The 20739-nt window shown below is 42.3% G+C and overlaps 1 protein-coding gene across 1 annotated transcript in view; it reads left to right on the top strand.

Moving 5' to 3' along the window:
- nkain2 (sodium/potassium transporting ATPase interacting 2) overlaps nt 1-20739 on the top strand; it is a 452545-nt gene that overhangs the window by 218530 nt on the left and 213276 nt on the right. The window contains exon 3 of the mRNA XM_078212808.1: nt 8764-8844. Within this exon, the coding sequence (XP_078068934.1) occupies nt 8764-8844 (81 nt within the window). The remainder of the gene's footprint in view (nt 1-8763; nt 8845-20739) is intronic.

The following is a 20739-nucleotide window of genomic DNA, read 5'->3' on the forward strand; positions in this document are numbered from 1 at the left end:
GGGATCATTTTTTTTGTGTGTGCTTTTTTTCCCTCCATCACTTCCTCACTTATTATGAGTTGGCACTTATGCTTATATACAAGTTGTGTGTTGATAGTATGTAGCCAAATGAAAATGCCAACATGAATTCAAGAAAAAGTGGAAATTGAGCAAGTTGGGAAAGCTATAGCACAATAAAGGGATTCAAAAAAAAGTATTAAGGGGTGCAAAAGAAATATGAAAAGAATTAACAGTAATATGAAAGCTAATTTTTTATATATATATATGCATATTGAAAGAAAGAGAGTGGTAAGGAAATGCAAGCCCATTATAGGCGCTTGAAGTGCCTTTATTGTAATACAATGTCTTAAGGCATTTCACAGAATATTAATTAGACAAACATTGACACTGAACCAAAAAAATGAGGCATTATGAGTGGTAAGAAAAAGTTGAAGTGAAGAGGCATGTTTTAAAGATCATCTTAAAGGAGGAGAGAGTGTCCAAGGAAGAAATTCCAAAGCCTAAGGACCAGACAGCGGAAGGTTCAGCAGCTAATGGTGGGGTGAAATAAATCAAACATGTAAATAAACTGGAACTGGAGGAATGCAGAGTTCTCAGAGGGTTGTAATGCTAGATGCAATTATGGAGGTATGTGGCAGTGAGGTCTGGAGGGACTTGAACATATGGATGTGAATTTAAAATTTCATGTTGATGGACTGTGAATCAATATAGGTCAGGGAGCACAGGGGTGTGGGATGTGGTATGAGTTAAAATATGAACAGCAGCACATTGAATGAGCTCAGGTTTATGGAGGTTTGGAGATGGGTGACCTGCCAAGAGAGCAAAGATTGAGTCTGATGAGAACAAAAGCTTGGATATGAGTTGCAGCAGCAGCTGAGCCGAGACAGGGATGGGCGATATTACAGAGGTGGAAGTAAATCATAAGAACTAAGAGCAAGAGTAGGCCGTTCAGCCACCATTCAGCACGATCATGGCTGATCTCATCTCAGCCCCAACTCCACTTCCTGCCCTTCAAACTCTTACTCATTAAAAATCTGCCCATCTCTTCCTTAAATTTACTCAAAGTCCCAGCATCCACCAAGCTCAGGGGTAGTGAATTCCACAGACTCTTGACTCTTTGAGAGAAGTAATTTCTCCTCAGCTCTGTTTTAAATCTGCCACCCCTTATCCTAAAACTATGACCTCTTGTTCTAGATTTCCCTACAGGAGGAAACATCCTCTCCACATCTACTTTGTCAATCCCCCTTATCATCTTGTGTACCTCAATTAGACTTCCTCTCATTCTTCTAAACTCCAGGGAGTATAGGCCTAAACTGCCCAATCTCTGTTTGTAAGACAAACCCCAGGCTGGATTCTCCAACCTCGCCCGCAGCTGGGATTCTCGGGTCCCGCTGTGGTGAACGGAGATTTGGCTGAGCACTAAATTCTCTATCCATTGACAGTGGTGACTGGAGTAATCAATCTAGTGAACCTCCTCTGAACCACATCCATTGGAACTACATCTTTCCTCAGTAAGGGGATTAAAACTGTATATAATATTCTAAGTGCAGTCTCACTAATACTTTGCACAGTAAAAGCAACACTTCGCTACTTTTATATTCTATTCCTTCAGCAATAAACGCCAAGATTCCATTTGCCTTTCTTATTACCTTAGTACCTGCATACTAGTTTTCTGTGATTCATGCACCGGGATCCCTCTTCACCGAAACACTCCAAAGTTTCTCTCCATTTTGATCAAAATTTCTCTTTGTATTTTTCCTATTAAAATGGATAACCTCACACTTATCCAAATTAAACACCATCTGCCAAAATTTTGCCCCATTCAGTTAACCTATTCATATCCATTTGTAAATTTCTTAATTTCATTATCTCAACTTTCTATCCCACCTATTTAAGTGTCATCTGCAAATTTGGCTATGGTACCTACTATCCCTGCATCTAAGTGATCAATATAGATCGTAAATAGTTGGGGCCTGAGGACCAAACCCTGTGACACATTACTAGTTACATCTTGCCAACCAGAAAAAGACCTATTTATCCCCACTCTCTGCTATCTATTGGTTAGCCAATCCTCTTATCCAAGCGAATAAATTTCCCCCCCGATCCCATGTGACCTTATGTATTAACCTTTTATGTGGCACCTTATCAAATGCCTTCTGGAAGCCAAGATTTATACTACGTCCATGGGATGCCCATTATCCACCTTGTTTGTTACATCTTCGAAGAACTCAAGCCAATTAGTCAAACCAGATTTACCCTTCATAAAACAATGCTGACTGATGGATTGCATTTTGACTTTCTAAATGTCCCGTTATTATCTCCTTTTTAATGGATTCTAAATATTTCCCAACGATAGATGTTAAACTAATTGGCCTGCAGTTTCCTACATTTCACCTCCCTCACTTTTTGAATAAGGCTGTTATGTAGCATTTTTCCAATCCACCGGAACCATCCACGTCCAAGAAATTTTGAATGCTGTAACCAATGGATCCACTATTTCGGCTGCCACATCCTTTAATACCCTAGGATGTAGGTATCATGCCCAGGGTACTTGCTTGTCTTCAATCCCAATAATTTGCTCAGTACTTTTCTTTAATGAGGATGATAGTTCTAAGTTCCTTCCTTTCGATAAACTGCATTTTCTATTACTATTGGGATGGTACTCATTTCCTCCATCGTAAAAACGGAGGCAAAATATTGATTTTGTGTCTCAACCATTTCTGTATTCCCCATTATTAACTCCCCAGTTTCATCTTCCAAGGGACCACATTCACATTAGTTACTCTCATGCCTGGTGTCGGCAACCCCCGAGGTGGCTGGGTAAGGGATGGAGTTGGAGGTGCGAGGGAGTCCAGAGGGAAATTGGAGGTGGTTCACTTCACCCTTGCTGAGCAAAGCAGATTGTTCATTTTCTTCTGACACTGCTGTCCCATCCTCTTTTGCAGTGAGCTAGCACTCACAAGGGCAGCCATGGCATCCTAGGTGGAGGTGGTGACCTTGCTGGAAGGTCTTCTCCTGGAGCAAGAATAGAGTGCATCCTGCTTCTGCTGGAGACAATTCAGCAATCTGGTCAGGGCTTCCTCCGAAAAGCGAAGTACGGACTTCTTGGCTGCCATCCCGGAATAGATCCAGGGCAAGTGCTGGGGAGCCATTTATGTGGAGCTCCCCAGTGATTGCAGCAATTAAGTTGTGATGGGGTGAGCAAATCAGAGGGAGCACATGTAATTATCAAAGGCATGAAAATTTTTACTAATGAGGCATAAGATTCAGTCAGAAAACACATTGGCAGTGTTGGCAGAAATTGTTCAGTTTTTCGCTCCAGAACTGACACTCTGCCTAATTCGAGCAAGATTCCGCCCACAGTGTTTTCCAGGATTTTGTCCGAGTGACAGTGAAGGAACACTGATTGCCTCTGAAAAGACTGCAGCAGTACATGTTGTGGAAGCACAAAACATGGCCTATGCCAACTTCTGGATTTAACTGCATTTAACTATGCATTTTTAGTCCAAAAGAGAAAATACGGGAAATCTCAGCAGGTCTGGCAGCATCTGTAAGGAGAGAAAACAGCTGATGTTTTGAGTCCAGATTACCCTTTGTCAAAGCCAAAAGGCATAAAGCAGTGAAAGAGGAAAGAGGGGAATAGACATACGGAAATCCTGTTGGAGAGAAGAGCAGTACTTCTTCAGGGTAGGCATTCCTGGAAGAGAAGTGGCAGAGTTAAACACTGGAAAAAGCTAATTACTGCGGATGTTGGAATGCTGCGGATGCTGGCATTTTTAGTGCTGTAACTGTCAGTTTTATGCTCTAATGACGCCAAGCACTGACAGTTTTGTCTTCATTACATCTGCAACTTCAGGGTCATTTTGTGTCCCAGTGTTGTGAAATTACACTGTGCATTTATTCCTGAGTATCATTGCTAGGGGCAACTGAGCCAGCACAGAACTGCTTCATCATTGAACCATGAGTTTGCTCCAGCTTCATGGAAATTCAAAGTTAAAATGTCATTTGCCTACTCTGTGCTAGGATTTTCATTCTATTCCATTGAAGATCACCATGAAAAATCTGGCTTAACATGTCTCTCTCTCTCTTGCAGTTTCCAGGAGAGAATTGTGCATCTATTTATGGTATGATAAATATATGCACAAAGTCTAAAATTAGTCATTTCTTTCAGCCATTGTTGAATTAAAGCTAGTACTTATCAAAAGACTTTTTTTCAATTCTGTAGAGTCTCCCTGAGAAAGTAAGATTAGCAGGTGTTTAAGCAAAGAAATAAATTTGATATAGAATGCAAATTACTGACACTGATAATCATCATTATCAAAGTGACATTTTTAAAATCCACACTTGTGTACAAAGTATAATAACTATTATTACGAATGAAATATAGAGGAATACAGATTTGGAAGAACAAACATGTTGCATATGTAAAGTACTGGTACTGATTCACTGCCAACATAATTCCAACAGCAAATCAAGATGTCCATCTCACTTTTTGCCCATCAGAATTTCTAGCATACACTAATAGGATATAGTGGTCAGGTGCCTGTTAGTCTAGTTGGAGTGATATCTATGTGGGGCTGAAACAGAAATTCACCACAGAAGTTGGTGGAGATGAATAAAAGTTAGCCCCTTCCCAGGATAACCTGTTTCCTTCGAGTACCTGAAGCAGAATTTTGTTGTCCCCCACTGGTGGGTTTGAAGGTGAGGTAACTCATCAAATGCAGCACTTGATCTGCCTGCCCCCTGCCGGTCATCCCAATCCTTTCCTCCATCTCATGGAGGTGATGGAGGTGTTGGGTGGCCCACCTTCTCCTCGAGTCTATTGAGGTCCTTTTTTGGCCAGTTAATGGCCACTTAATTGCTTCATCCATCATCCCCCCTCCCCCAACTATTTTAATTGCGACGGAGAGGTCCACACCAGGTGGGTAACTTGGCACCTTGCACCTGGGAGGGCTGGTGTCAGGCTTGACAGGGGGTGAAACCTTGTTTGTGGGACTCCTGTGCTCATCGGAGGTACCTCACCAAGGTCATACCCCATCCCGCACCATAATCCTCTTCCCAGGCCTCTCAAATCCTACTTCCCACCTCTCACAAGCCCTTCTCTTGAGACCTGTCAGGCTAATACTATGGATTTAGCTGAAGTCCAGCCTCCAATAGCTCCCCTTCTTTGGCAACTATCTGAGGTCCCAGTAGTGACCAGCACTTGGACCTGGCACTGACTACAGAACTGCTGGTCAAATGAATTGGCCGGAAGGTCTCTAAGATGGGACTTCCTCCCTGGATGGGGACTGAAGTCCAGTCCTTAGCCAGTTAATGCCCCACAAAATGTTAAATGCCTGCGAGACAGTCGGTATCAATAGAAATGTGTTCTGTGACAAGTCTCCGGCTGGTAGAGCAGGAAATCCCGCCATGTGAAGAATTTTGCAGCTACCTGCTGTAAGGAAGTAACTAAACTGTACTTAATGAGTGCAATTATCACTGGTTTTAGATGCTATATGATCTTCCAAGGGTGTGTGGAACACCAGTGGCTCAAGAGGTAGGACTACCTGGAATTCTAGCATGTGATATTGTCTTGGTTCACAATTCTTTCTGACTATTTCACCATGGAAATGTTTTATACTTTGCTGATTATTGTGGTCTCCCTGCACAATCCCGTGCCGATTTGTGGAAGCATGTGTAGTTAAGAAGAATTTAAATTATAGAATGGGCAGTTGTTTTGCACAGATCTCAAATGATGTCTTACAAACCTCACATCCATATCTCACAGTTTGAAAACACTTCCAGCTATTTAATCATGACAGCCACATCAACAAAGCATATTGCATCACACTCACTAATACATTACCCTCTGTCTTACAGGGTAAGATCCCTCACAAATAGAGGTAGTAGGTACTAACTAGCAAGGGCAGCTGTTCTTACCCCCATGGAAAAAGACAGTGCTGTCTGACATTGGAGTGGCCATTTCTGACATATAATAAAATATGTAAAGTTTATTTTTGATGGCTTTTATTTTTGTATGGTGGCCAAGTGAATATTGTGATGGTAAGTGATAGTTGGAATGTAATTGTGGGACTGTTGTGGAATGAGGAATTGGGGTTGTGTTTATGGTACCATAGCTGAATGAGTTTTCCATGGATAGCTCAGGCAGAAAGAGGTTTTGGTTGCCTCCTGCTTTCCTCCTTCTCATGCTTCTGCTCCTCAACTTCTTGCCAGATAACTGGTGGAGAGGGCTTTCTGCAGCATACCGGAGACCACCACAGATCTGGACATCTGCCAAATCCAAGGCTGTTCCAGAGCAGTACAAGGAGCAGAAGTATGTTTAATCACTCCAAGGGTCAGCTTGATCACATTTTGTATGACAGCATAGCATTCATTGTATGTTGCCCTCCTGTGTATCAGTTGCACATCTGACTCATGAGCCACATTGCCAAGGATACTCTTGTCATGCAATAGCTATCCTTTGGTTTACTGTGCTGTTTCAAATGCAGATGGTATAATGGCCTGCCACTAAATCAAGGCATTATGCCAGGATGCTGGAAATCGATTTGCATGATTCTCTGCTGGACATGGACGGAGTTGAATCCCTTTCATAATAGGGTGTCTGCCAGTTCACTGTTTTATTGACAGCTTCAAGCAGTTAAGACCCTTTGATGTGACTCTATCAATTCCAATGTGATATGTGCATTGAATGCCATTCTGGGAAGGGCATTAGCAAAGTTAAGTCCAGCTTTTCACTCCTGGGTTAGGTGCACTGATTTCTAATTCAGCCCGTCCCACCTGGACTGAAAATTCAACATCTGGGCAGCCATTTTTAAAGGTTGGGTTGGTGGAGCTTGGAATTCGCCTACCTCTGCACGCCTGATCTGGGAGTGAAAATCGGGACCCAACTTTGCTAATGCCCTTCCCATTAAGGAATCCAATGCATACATTGTAGACACCAATTTGTACATCCAAAGCCACTCATTGCATCCAATGTATGGGGTGCTGTGGAGCCTATATATTTTCAACTTCCTGATATTTAACAGCCATTCACAACTGTTGTAAGATAAATATTTTATTTACTGGTACTGGACTCTGTATTCAGCTGAGGACTGTACGTGCCGGATTTTTTTGCATTTTGGACCCTACAGCATTTACTTACAATGCTTAAAATAAAGTATGAAAAATAAAGAATAAAAGGCTTTATTTAAATTGCTACCCAGGGTGTCAGCTTTGAATGTAGCTCATTTTCAGGTACTTCTGAATTTTGGGACACCAGATAAGGGGCCCATTAACTGTATTCTGTTTTAGGTTGATGTTCAAACGGATTTGAACATTGATCCCAGACAGTTTTTCTCTGATTCATCATTCCTAAGGCCATTAGAGAGATTAAAGCAGTGGGTTTTATTGGAAAATGCACAACGTCAAAACTAAAATATGTAGGATGCTGTAAATCTGAAACAAAATCAGAAAAATGTGAAAAATACTCAACACCATCAGTGTAAAGAGAGAAACTGAGTTAACCTTTCAGGACTTTGATCATAACTGGAAAGAATTAGTGATTTAACAGTTTATTGACATGTATGGAACCAAGGGAAAAATGTGTGTTGGGTTAGGTGGTGGGGGAGGAAAGAACAAAAGGGGAAGATCTGTGATAATGTGGAAAGCAGAAACGATAAAATTTAAAAAGAGAGACTGGTGCAAGGCAAGAAGAGGGATGTTAAAGGGGCAATAAAGAAACAAAGGATAGTTCCAGAGGGATATCAATGGCATGAACTGAACCATTACCTGCTGTTTGAGGGAATCCAAGTGCTGGTTTGATCCTGGTATAAATCTCAATGATATTCTGATGAATGCAGTTGGGTGTTACTTTACTTTTTTTCAAATGTATAATTTATTAATAAAGGTAAAGTTTATTTATTAGTCACACGTAAGGCTTACATTAACACTGCAATGAAGCTACTGTGAAATTCCCCTAGTCGCCACAGTCCGGCGCCTGTTCGGGTCAATGCACCTAACCAACACGTCTTTCGGAATGTGGGAGGAAACCGGAGCACCCGGAGGAAACCCACGCAAACATGGGGAGAACGTGCAAACTCCGCACAGACAGTGACCCAAACTGGGAATCGAACCTGGGTCCCTGGCGCTGTGAAGCAGCAGTGCTAACCACTGTGCTTGTGTCAACATCTGCAAAATTCTAAGGTTGATTAAATTTATACCACCCTGTTTAAAAAAGATATTGAAAGTTTATTGTGCCAGCCATATGGCAAGTTTTTATTTATTTGTAATTAGTATTAAGGCCGGCATGGTGGCACAGTGGTTAGCACTATTGCCTCACAGCGCCAGGGACCCGGGTTCAGTTCTGGCCTCATGTGACTGTGAGTGTGGAGTTTGCATGTTTTCCCTGTGTCTGCATGGGTTTCCTCCAGGTTCCCGTTTTTTCCCACAGTCCAAAGATGTGTAGGTTAGGTGGATTGGCCATGCTAAATTGCCCCTTAATGTCAGGGGAACTAGCAGGGTAAACACATGGGGTAATGAGGATAGGGTCAGAGTGGGATTGTTGTTGGTGAAGGCTCAATGGGCTGAATGGCCTCCTTCTGTGCTGTATGGAATCTATTCTATGATTATATTTCCAGACTTTTCTAAGTATACATTTCACATGCTAAAACGTTAATATATAGTTTTCATGATCATGCATCATTATCTTTATTTTGTTCAAAGTAAGGCATCTTTAAATCAGTCATTTTACAAGCTGTTTTTCTCTTTTCTTCCTCTTCCACAAAGTATGCCATCTGGATGGTCCTCTGGGTCACGTGGAACGTGTTTGTTATCTGCTTCTACTTGGAGGTTGGAGGCCTTGCAAAGGTAATTTGCCACCTGATGTTCCAAAGCTGTTCACCCTTTAATAACACAAGCTATGAAATCTGACTTGAGTTCTTTAAAATGTTCTTTGTGCTGAGAATTTTTAAAGGTTGTCACATCATTCTGGATAGGTTGACACGACTGTGGCTATATCTGTTCTGTGCAAACTTTATTGTGACAAACAGGTGCAAAACATAGTGAGTTCATTCATGTAGAGAATCTGCAGGAAAACTGATTTTTTCCAGTGGCAGTTGCATTGACATTTAATGTAACTTGATGGTAGGAATTCTAAATATTTCTCTGCAATGAAGAAGTTAGAAATATAGGTACTTTTTCTCCTCAAGGGAGAGAAACTGCTTAAGTTGTTTTAAATAATGTTGTTATATTGACACATTAATAATTGCTATCTCTAGAGGAATAAATGCCATAAGACGTTGTGAGCTTTGGCTGATGAAATAACAAAGCATTAAAATGAGATAGTGCAGTGCAACTATTTCGCCTCGCTAAAATGAGATGAGTACTAATAGACTAGGATCTGAATCTTGTGCTCATTGGGTGCACACGAACCGCAGGCTCAGATGTGCACATGATATGCGCTTCTGACCACGATCGGACCCTGACCGCAATTTCACAATGTCTGGCCAATTAACTGGCACGAACATGAAAAATGCAATGAGAAAGGTTCAATACTGATGGGTGGGGAGGGAGGGTGGGCACAAGGTGAAGTGAGGGCAAGGGTGGGCATTTCCAGCGAGCCCCCTGACCGATGACAGGGGAGTTGCAATACTGTAAATGAATGAGCTAAAAGAAATTCTGCAAACTCTGTCTACACTACAACTTCAAGCACCTGACAGCAGACCACATAGGACCTCGGCACTCAAACACCATCCTTTATTTTTTATCACCCTGAACATTTTATCCTGCCCTGGAATGTGTTTGTTGCAAACTGTGAAGGCCACCTGGCCGATTGGCTTGTCCGCTAATCATAACAATGGACGGGCCATGTAAAATCACCACCAATAGCTTCCTTAATGGTCTAATTGCCTGCTTTATTGTTGACGAGCATGTTTCAGACTCCTGTACATGCACACTGACTGTAATTTTGCATACAAGTGCAATAATATCAGGACATGAGCCCATAGTCGTTCTGCACAATTTCACTGACTTCTGGGTTGGGGTGGTGCCCGCCGATCAATGTGAAATTCCAGTCTAGATCTTAAAACATGAATTAAAGAACAAGAAAGTCAAGGATTTAAAATAAAGCCGTAGCTCATTGATCTACAGTTGTGTTCAATGTTGAATTGTCATGTGAGGTTGGCTGCCACTCTTATGATCATGGCTGGGACTTTCCAGCCATTCACACCAGTGGGACATTCCAGTCCCACCGCCATGCGTTTCACGGCAGTGAGGGATTCACTCAGTGGGAGATGCCATTGACAATGGCGATACCAGAATATCCAACCACCAGCCAATGATGGGCCGCCTCCCACTGCCACGAAACACACGGCAGGTTGTGCGGTAAATCCCACCCAACATTTTTTGGTCAGAGCAGTCATTGCTAGATATCTGTCTGTGATGAAGCATTTTATTTTGGGAGGCAAGGAAGCTGTTAGCTCATCCTGCTCCCAGAATACATTCTCAGGAATATTAACAGCACATTATATCAAAGTCCTGGGCATAATTTAATGGTTGCATCAGGAGACCAGTCCACTGCCTATGAAACCAGTGTTATCCCCACCGTGGCCATTTTTGGGACGTCCAATGGGATTTGGATCCAATTGCACACTTACTCTCTCATATCAAATGTGGGAAATTTTCCCCTCAGGAAATCTTGCTGCAGTTTGGATGCCCTGCTTCTGGGATCTGTAGGGCTATCAAAGGCTGCGCTAGTACCAGCAGTGCCAATGGGAGCAGTTGTCCCTGTCAGTATTGTATTGCATTCTGCAACAGGGATCAATGATGAAGCCCAAGGGAAAATGTGAGTGGAGTGAGTTTGCCGGGGCCAGACATCACCCTGGCGATAGGTGAGGGAGGGGTTGTCGATTTGAGAGTCAGAAGGGTGTCTTATTCTATTAGTGGCTCCATCAGACATGGAGTGTGTGAGCAGGAGTGACTCCCCTACCAGGCCTCAGATACCCATTGGGGTATTCTTGACAGAAGGCTTGATTGATGTGGCCCCCGTCCACCACCAGTTAAATACCTGCGGCAGCAAAATTAGTCCCTTAAGGGCCTAAATTCGTTGAGCCTTCCTGCCCGGATTTCATTGTAGCAAGACAGGAAAGTGGCTGGATCACCACCCTGCACCTTCCTGTCTGCTCACATGGCATCCCCACCCTTACCACATCTGAACCTGCCTCTGGGGGATGTGCCCCTAATCTTAAAACTACTCTTCCTTAACTGACAAAACAGTGCTTGATTGCTGAGAGATAATAATGAACCAACATAGTTAAAGTGTCTATATTAAAATAATCCACCATACCATTCCCCAACTGAGCCGATATCTGCCAGCAATCTGTTTCTTAGCTTAGTTTTTTACACCTGCACCTATCTTCCTATCACCCAAAAACTTGCTGATTACATGCAAGTATAATCCCATAGGAATCAATATTAAGGTGTTGGTTCTTCACCATCTTTATTACCAATCTTGGTGAGGACATTGGGGAACTGTCAGCAGGTCTAATACAGATAGGAAATATAAAGTAAATGGCAGAACCCTGAAGAGTATTGATTGGCAAAGGGATCTGGGTGTACAGGTACACAGATCACTGAAAGTGGCAATGCAGGTGGAGAAGGTAGTCAAGAAGGCATACGGCATGCTTGCCTTCATCGGCCGGGGTATTGAGTTTAAAAATTGGCAAGTCATGTTGCAGCTTTATAGAACCTTAGTTAGGCCGCACTTGGAATATAGTGTTCAATTCTGGTCACCACACTACCAGAAGGATGTGGAGGCTTTGGAGAGGGTACAGAAAAGATTTACCAGGATGTTGCCTGGTATGGAGGGCATTAGTTATGAGGAGAGGTTGGAGAAACTTGGTTTGTTCTCACTGGAGCGACGGAGGTTGAGAGGAGACCTGATAGAAGTCTACAAGACTATGAGGGGCATGGACAGAGTGGATAGTCAGAAGCTTTTTCCCAGGGTGGAAGAGTCAATTACTAGGGGGCATAGGTATAAGGTGCGAGGGGCAACTTTTAAAGGAGATGTACGAGGCAGATTTTTTACACAGAGAGTAGTGGATGCCTGGAACTCGTTGCCAGGGGGAGGTAGTGGAAGCGGATACGGTAGTGACTTTTAAGGGGCGTCTTGACAAGTACATGAATAGGATGGGAATAGAGGCATATGGTCCCTGGAAGGGTCAGGTGTTTTAGTTAAGTCGGGCAGCATGGTCGGTGCAGGCTTGGAGGGCCGAAGGGCCTGATCCCATGCTGTAATTTCTTTGTTTCTTGTTGTTCTTTGTGGGTATAAGTGGGATCCCTGGATTTTTTTTAATATTTAGGAGCTCCATTGATATAACTTCACATCACTTGTGAGCACTTAAAATTTAAATACTTCAAAGTTTGCTGAGATGTTCCCTTAAAGATATATCACAAAGGATGCTCACTTCTACTTATTGTTAGCAGCAGGCTGAGTCATTTTGTTGGCTATGCTTCTTTTTCCATTTCACCATTGATCTGCAGAAGCCAAATAAGTGTCCTGCTCCAGCTCACTGGTTCTGGGAAAGTAGCAAACCACAGCTGGCTCCCATAATGAGTCAGTTGACGTTCAGAAGAAGTTGGTGAAATAATCTCTGGGAAGCATGAAAGGGTTGGCCTTAGACCTCTCATTGTTACTGATGAACAGACCATTCATGGCCTCAGCTCTGCTCATCTGAACCTTGAAATTGGGGTAATGTGTATGTCACAGCAATCTGACTTGTGAAGTTTAATGAGGCTCTTGCTTGTTTTAGGTGGTCCTCCGGCCAACATCTATAAGGGCCCTGGGCAAAATATTGGTGTGTGGGATCGGAGCAGGAAAGTGTTGGCAAAAGCAGCACTCCAATTTAAGGACTGCTGTTTTTCATTCTTGGCAGTGGACTGAGAATTGCAACATTCCTTGGCCAGTCAGGAAAGATATTGACCCCTAAAATTAAAGCAAAATACTGCAGATGCTGGAAATCTGCAATAAAAACAGGAAGTGCCAGGAATGCTCAGCCCGGCATGCTGCCAGATCTGACAAGCTTTTGACCCCACTTTGGGAATCCGGGCTGTTGCATCTTTCTCAGGGATGAATAGCAGTGACAGGCAAAGGCAGAAGCTCTGAGGCTGAAAGAAAATTTGATGGCTGTTCATTGAATAAGGAGCCATTTTGCAGACATGACCAAAGATTACAATGTTTAAGAAATGTGCAGACATAAATTAATTTAAACAGTAATAAACAAGATAGGCAATTAATTTTAATAGTATTCTGTTGTACTATTATAAACTGAACTTTGTTGAGTGCATAGCAAATGACATTGATTTTAGATATAAAACAAATGTTAAAACACTAATTTCTAAATAAAATGATGTCAGCATGAATTTTTATGGAACTGGTGTTTGAATGTATTAAACCAGTTTATTTAATTATTTTCCTTGTATATCATTATTAAAGTGCAAAATTTGAGAACTTTCATGAGAATCTTTTCCATTTCTATATTTATGTAATCAGCCTTCCAAAAGAAACGTGGAGCAGTCATTCTCAGAGAAAAGCACTGACATACTTTTCTAAGATTATGAAGATTTTTAGTGTGCAAACCATTATCCTAACTCCAGGACATAGTGTTGTAGCATATTTGCTCTGAGCTAAGATTACTGTGTGACTTTCATTCTTGCTGAGGAATTTTAATGGCTCAACCAACACCAAAGCATGAATTTCTGGCAAAAATTTTGCAGTAATTATTTTTATATTATAGCCCAAACATCATATTCTGGAGTTTTAGATTGTGCAAAAAGCTTTTCCATTAAATATACAAAAGAACATGAGGACTGATGCAACCAATCAAAGGAATGAGCAATGCCGTCTTCTGTTTCTTCTTAGGACCTTCGCTCATTAAATACTAACTGTACTCAAATGAGCTGACCTTACCTGACTGTTCAGTTTGTTAACATATTTAACTGGCACTCATGGCTATAGCACACCATCGACTGGGATCACCACGTGGAACTTGGAGTACCAGAAGGCATTAAAGGACTTTTCACTGCCCTAAAAACATCATCTTTTTTTAAAACGTGAATATTTAGTCTATTTTCAAGAGTTGGCAGTTTGGAGACAAAAAATGAACAGAAAGAATGACTTGGTCATAAGACAAAGAGAGATTGCCTTATTTTCTGGACCTGCTTCATTCAAATGCCTAATCCACTATTTAATATCTGAAGCAATGTTCAAGTAACCAAACCATTCCATGGCGAAGGGCCCTAATTTCTGTTTCACTTTGAATGCTATTATTTTCCCAGTATGATTTATAAATTACGGAATATCAATGAGGTTTCATAGAATCAGAGTAGAATGTCCATCATCATGAATGGTTTCGTAGAACCAATACTGACCAAGTTGGCCAAGTCTCAATAGACCTAGTTTCTTGACTTGGCCTGCATTAGGTGGTGAAGGAACTAACACAAGGAAGTAATCTGCTTGCCATTGTCATAGAATCATAGAAACCCTACAGTGCAGAAAGAGGCCATTTTTGGCCCATTGAGTCTGCACCGACCACAATCCCACCCAGGCCCTACCCCCAAACTGGCAGTTTTGAATAAACTGAAGGTTGATAAGTCCCCTGGGCCTGATGAAATGTATCCTAGGATTCTTTGGGAGGCAAGGGATGAGATTGCAGAGCCTTTGGCTTTGATCTTTGGGTCCTCGCTGTCCACGGGGATAGTGCCAGAGGACTGGAGAATGGCGAATGTTGTTCCTCTGTTTAAGAAAGGGAATAGAAATGACCCTGGTAATTATAGACCGGTTAGTCTTACTTCGGTGGTTGGTAAATTGATGGAAAAGGTCCTTAGGGATGGGATTTACGACCATTTAGAAAGATGCGGATTAATCCGGGATAGTCAGCATGGATTCGTGAAGGGCAAGTCGCGCCTCACAAATTTGATTGAATTTTTTGAGGAGGTAACTAAGTGTGTTGATGAAGGTAGGGCAGTTGATGTCATATACATGGATTTTAGTAAGGCGTTTGATAAGGTCCCCCATGGTCGGCTTATGATGAATGTAAGGAGGTGTGGGATAGTGGGAAAGTTGGCAGATTGGATAGGTAACTGGCTATCTGATCGAAGACAGAGGGTGGTGGTGGGTGGAAAATTTTCAGACTGGAGGCAGGTTGCTAGCGGAGTGCCACAGGGATCAGTGCTTGGTCCTCTGCTCTTTGTGATTTTTATTAATGACTTAGAGGAGGGGGCTGAAGGGTGGATCAGTAAATTTGCTGATGACACCAAGATTGGTGGAGTAGTGGATGAGGTGGAGGGCTGTTGTAGGCTGCAAAGAGACATAGATAGGATGCAAAGCTGGGCTGACAAATGGCAAATGGAGTTTAACCCTGATAAATGTGAGGTGATTCATTTTGGTAGGACTAATTTAAATGTGGATTACAGGGTCAAAGGTAGGGTTCTGAAGACTGTGAAGGAACAGAGAGATCTTGGGGTCCATATCCACAGATCTCTAAAGATTGCCACTCAAGTGGATAGAGCTGTGAAGAAGGCCTATAGTGTGTTAGCTTTTATTAACAGGGGGTTGGAGTTTAAGAGCCGTGGGGTTATGCTGCAACTGTACAGGACCTTGGTGAGACCACATTTGGAATATTGTGTGCAGTTCTGGTCACCTCACTACTGAGAAGGATGTGGAAGCGCTGGAAAAAGTGCAGAGGAGATTTACCAGGATGTTGCCTGGTTTGGAGGGAAGGTCTTATGAGGAAAGGTTGAGGGAGCTAGGGCTGTTCTCTCTGGAGCGGAGGAGGCTGAGGGGAGACTTGATAGAGGTTTATAAAATGATGAAGGGGATAGATAGAGTGAACGTTCAAAGACTATTTCCTCGGGTGGATGGGGCTATTATAAGGGGGCATAACTATAGAGTTCATGGTGGGAGATATAGGAAGGATATCAGAGGTAGGTTCTTTACGCAGAGAGTGGTTGGGGTGTGGAATGGACTGCCTGCAGTGATAGTGGAGTCAGACACTTTAGGAACATTTAAGCGGTTATTGGATAGGCACATGTGTGGTGAACCATAGATGGTTACCACTATGGGTACTGAACCATAGATGGTTATCACTATGGGTACTTGTACATATGTTACTCTTGTTACTGTTGGGGTTAGGGTTGGGGTGTTCCACCTGTTGGTATTGTTCTGTGGTACACTCCGGTTGGCTCCGCCTTCCTATAGGAGTATAAAGGTCACTGCACTTCCTAGTGACCCTTTAGTCTGGGATTGTATTGTTAAGCAGTATCCTCTATTCTTGTTGCTAATAAAAGCCTTTATTTCCTGGGTACGATCCAGCCTCCCGAGTGAACATGGAGCACACCAGGATGATAGGGAGTGGGATAGCTTGATTTTGGTTTCAGATAAAGCTCTGCACAACATCGTGGGCCGAAGGGCCTGTTCTGTGCTGTACTGTTCTATGTTCTATATCCCTACATAATTACCCGCTAATCCCTCTACGCATCTCAGGACCTAAGGGGAAATTTGTAGCATGGCCAATCAACCTAACCCGCACATCTTTGGACTGTGGTGTCTGTGTTGTCTTCACCAACCTACTAGTTGTGGATGTCTGTTCACAGTGGCGTAAGTGACCATTCCTCAGTTTGTGAAGATGTCTTGACTCCACCGTGAGGTCTTCCTCTGTTGTGTCCCGTGGTTTTAGATCAGGGAATTCCCCATAGAAATTCCACCCATATGTCTTTTGACTTTTAGAGTCAGAGAATTGGAGCAAGAGTGTTATAACATATCCCTGATTCACATTTTGGTCTAGAGAACTCCCATTTGAGACATTTTGAAGAATAGCGTCATCCTGCTTCTCAAAATGAAAATTAGTTTCTCATGAAACTGTAAATATTTTAAATGTGAAAAGTGTGGTTGTAGAGTCTTTATTTACAACTTTAATGGGTTCATTTATTTTCAATAAGCTGTTAAACTTGATACTTCATTGTATTTTGTCAACAGAATTATTTTCAAACAATAGGTCTGAATTTTACGCTCCTCCACCGGCAGATTTCCAGGCACAGGAAGGCATGAAATTGCAGAGGTGGGATTCCCTCCATCTTCCCACTTGCCCCGATCACACAGCATTTTATGGGAAGGGAAGCTTGGATGGGAAGGCCGCTGTTGAGGCCTGAGTGGACAGTTAATGGCCATTTAAGAGCCGTTTCCCACCCAGCCTCAATTTGTAGGCTGGTGGGAACATTCAACCTCCATGGAACAAGTCCTGAAAGCATCAAAGTTAGATCACAGGCAGGAAGGGAGTGGAGGATGGGGCCTCCATCAGAAGACTCTTTCTAACTAAAGCTTCCCACCTCTGCGGTTTCACGCCTTCCTGTGCCTGGAAACCTGCCTGTGGGGAAGCGTAAAATTCAGACCTACTTTAGAAAATAATTCAGTTGACAAAATACAATGAAGTATTTCTCGCTTGAGGTCCAGTGATCTCCGGACGTCCTTTGAATTCTCAGTCTCACCCTGAAAGGCCAATCATGCCCCTGGTGAACCCCCGGGCCTATCCTCCCCTCCCCACATAAGGGCCCCTTACACTTGTCCTCTGGGTCCAGCACTTATCCTCACACAGATTGGGGTAGTTCCACTTCTGTCCACTGCAGTGCTGTGGCTTTGATTTGATTTGATTTGATGTAATTTATTATTGTTACATGTATTGGTATAAAGTGAAAAATATTGTTTCTTGCGCACTATACAGACAAAGCATACCATTCATAGAGTACATAGGGGAGAAGGAAACGAGACAGTGCAGAATATCGTGTTACAGTCATAGCAAGGATGTAAAGAAGGATCAACTTAATATAAGGTAGGTCCATTCAAAAGTCTAATGGCAGCGGAGTAGAAGCTGTTCTTGAGTTGGTTGGTACGTGACCTCAGACTTTTGTATCGTTTTCCCAATGGAAGAAGGTGAAAAGGAGTATGCTCGGGAGCATGTAGACAGAGACATGTCCTCCACTATGCTTCCTGACGCCAATGACTATCAGGGCTGCAGAGATTGAAGATCTTCTGGCCTGATTGGCCGGCATCTCTCGAAGAACATAAGAATATAACAACTAGGAGCAGGAGTAGGCCATCTGGCCCCTCGAGCCCACTCCGCTATTCAATAAGATCGTGGCTGATCTTTTTGTGGATTCAGCTCCGCCCGCCCGCTCACCATAACCCTTAATTCCTTTACTGTTCAAAAATTTATCGATCCTCGCCTTAAAAAACATTCAATGAGGTAGCCTCAACTGCTTCACTGGGCAGGGAATTCCACAGATTCACAACTCTCTTTGTGGGAAGAAGTTCCTCCTCAACTCAGTCCTAAATCTGCTTCCCCTTATTTTGAGGCTATGTCCTCTAGTTCTAGTTTCATCCGCCAGTGGAAACAACTTCCCTGCTTCTATTTTATCTATTCCCTTCATAATCTTATATGTTTCTATAAGATCTCCCCTCATTCTTCTGAATTCCAATGAGTATAGCCCCAGTCTACTCAGTCTCTCCTCATAAGCCAACCCTCTCAACTCCGGAATCAACCTAGTGAATCTCCTCTGCACCGCCTCCTTTCTCAAGTAAGGAGACCAAAACTGTACACAGTACTCCAGGTGTGGCCTCACCAGCACTTTATACAGCTGCAACATAACCTCACTGTTTTTAAACTCCATCCCTCTCGCAATAAAGGACAAGGTGGGACTTCCTCCCAAGTGAGGGGCAGAAGTCCAGCCTGCAGCTAACGAATACCCATTGGAGCGTAAACTAGTTGTAGGGCAGTCGGAGTCATGTTTCCCCCACCGACCCTTCAGATGGTGAGACGCGGGCCACTTCATCCAAAAAATTCAGGCCATGAACTTACAATAATCTAAACTAGCAGCAAATTTTACACATACAAGACAATATTCTTCACTATCACATTTGCCCCATCTCAGATCATGTGCAGCCTGGAGATGAGCAACTGACTACTGAGGGTATAATAAATTCACTATTTAAAATTTAAAAGAAGTATATTAGTCTCAGGAGGACTAAGAGTGTTTCAATATAAATGAACTAAAACCTTGGAACCAAGTCCTGATGATGGCTCACATTCAAATATTCGCTTATTTCTTCCCTCTCACAAATGCTGAACAATCCCCCCATTCATTTCAATATTTTCAGTTTTTAAAATCTTAAAATACCAGACTATGAATTAATGTTATCAATAAAAAATTAACAAAGGAGTTTGGACAATGCCCTTAAAAATAGGAACTGCATTTATGTGCAGACAGCTGCCAATGATTTGCATCCCCAACCACCCACTGCCTTTGGCCATGCAAATATCCCAGCAGGACTCCAGGAAGAGGCAACCCATCATCAACTGAGCTGAACATCAAAAAAAAACAGAACAAGCAGGTCTAAGCACATGATCAGAGTCTTAAAAACAATCGGAGACAGTGCATCTTGCCTTGAGTCTTTGGCCTGCCCCCAGAACACAAGACAGCCATGTGGGTTTGGGAGCAGGAGCATGCACCTGGCATCTTCGAGCACTGCCCGGCTGAGATGCCCAATATTCGTAGCTAGATGGAAATTGAGTCTGGAAGCCATGAGCAATCCATCCCATCTTACTGAAACACTGAACCTGCAACAGCTACAAGCACCAAGTCCATTTGCACGGTTAGAGAGAGTCCCGGAAAATCCAGTGGTAATGTAGATATTGCAGGGACTTGATGTAACAGGTCTCTGCCCTTGTCAGTGCCTGGTTAAAAACTGATTTCCCAGACACAGGTCAGAGAAAAATACATCCTGACATGTTTGTATGATATTCATGTGTCAGCTATTTATGTTAAAGGAGGTAATACTGCTATCAAAATAGCAGAAAGGGGCTTGTCTCAGAAATGGTACATCTATGACTTTATGATGCATTCTGCAAAAAAAAGGAATGTCTGGCCATTTGAGACTAGCTTACAGGTACATTTTCAAAAAGGAAGTTGCTCATAATGTAGTAAATCAAATATGAACTTTGCTGAAATTATTAAAATTGATTATGTCATCATTATTCTTGCTCAAAACAAATACGTTTCCATCACCATCAGCCCTCACTGCAAAGATCAATTAAATTACCCATGCAAATGTATCAATTTAATGATACATACAGTTGTATACCATGTGCATAACCATTTTTAGCCATTTTTATCGTATCTTTTTGTTTGTGATGACAGACAATTTGACACATTTGAGATTTAAGATAGTGTACATCAGGAAGTTTTCAGGGTGTTTAACTGCCTGGATAAATAATGTCTAGGGCAGAGCTGTCAACTGATATACCCTGCTCATTCTGATAGTAAAATATGATTAGCTTGAAAGAAAGCCTCAGGGGCCAAAAAAGAAACAGCATATCAGTGCAATACCCCCTCAGCTGTCTTTAGGTTTCTTCATGCCTCAGTGACTGAGACAGCCGTCAGAATATAGATCTACAGCTGGAATCTTGGAATTAAGTGCAGTGGGATTTAAATTTTAATAAAAATAGACTGCATGAAGAGGGAGACCATTTGTTTTTAAAAGAAAATGTCACACAAAGTATGTTGTGTGCTTTATTTAAATAAGCCTGTGTTATCATTGCTGTAAATGTTATTCATCATGTAGTGAAATATGATCAGGTTAAAACCTACATTGCTACAAAATTAATGGTTTATGCCCAAAACTGGAAAGAATATTAAACAACTCCACAACGCATT

This window comes from Mustelus asterias, chromosome 5 (assembly GCF_964213995.1).
Source record: "Mustelus asterias chromosome 5, sMusAst1.hap1.1, whole genome shotgun sequence".
Lineage (NCBI taxonomy): Eukaryota > Metazoa > Chordata > Chondrichthyes > Carcharhiniformes > Triakidae > Mustelus > Mustelus asterias.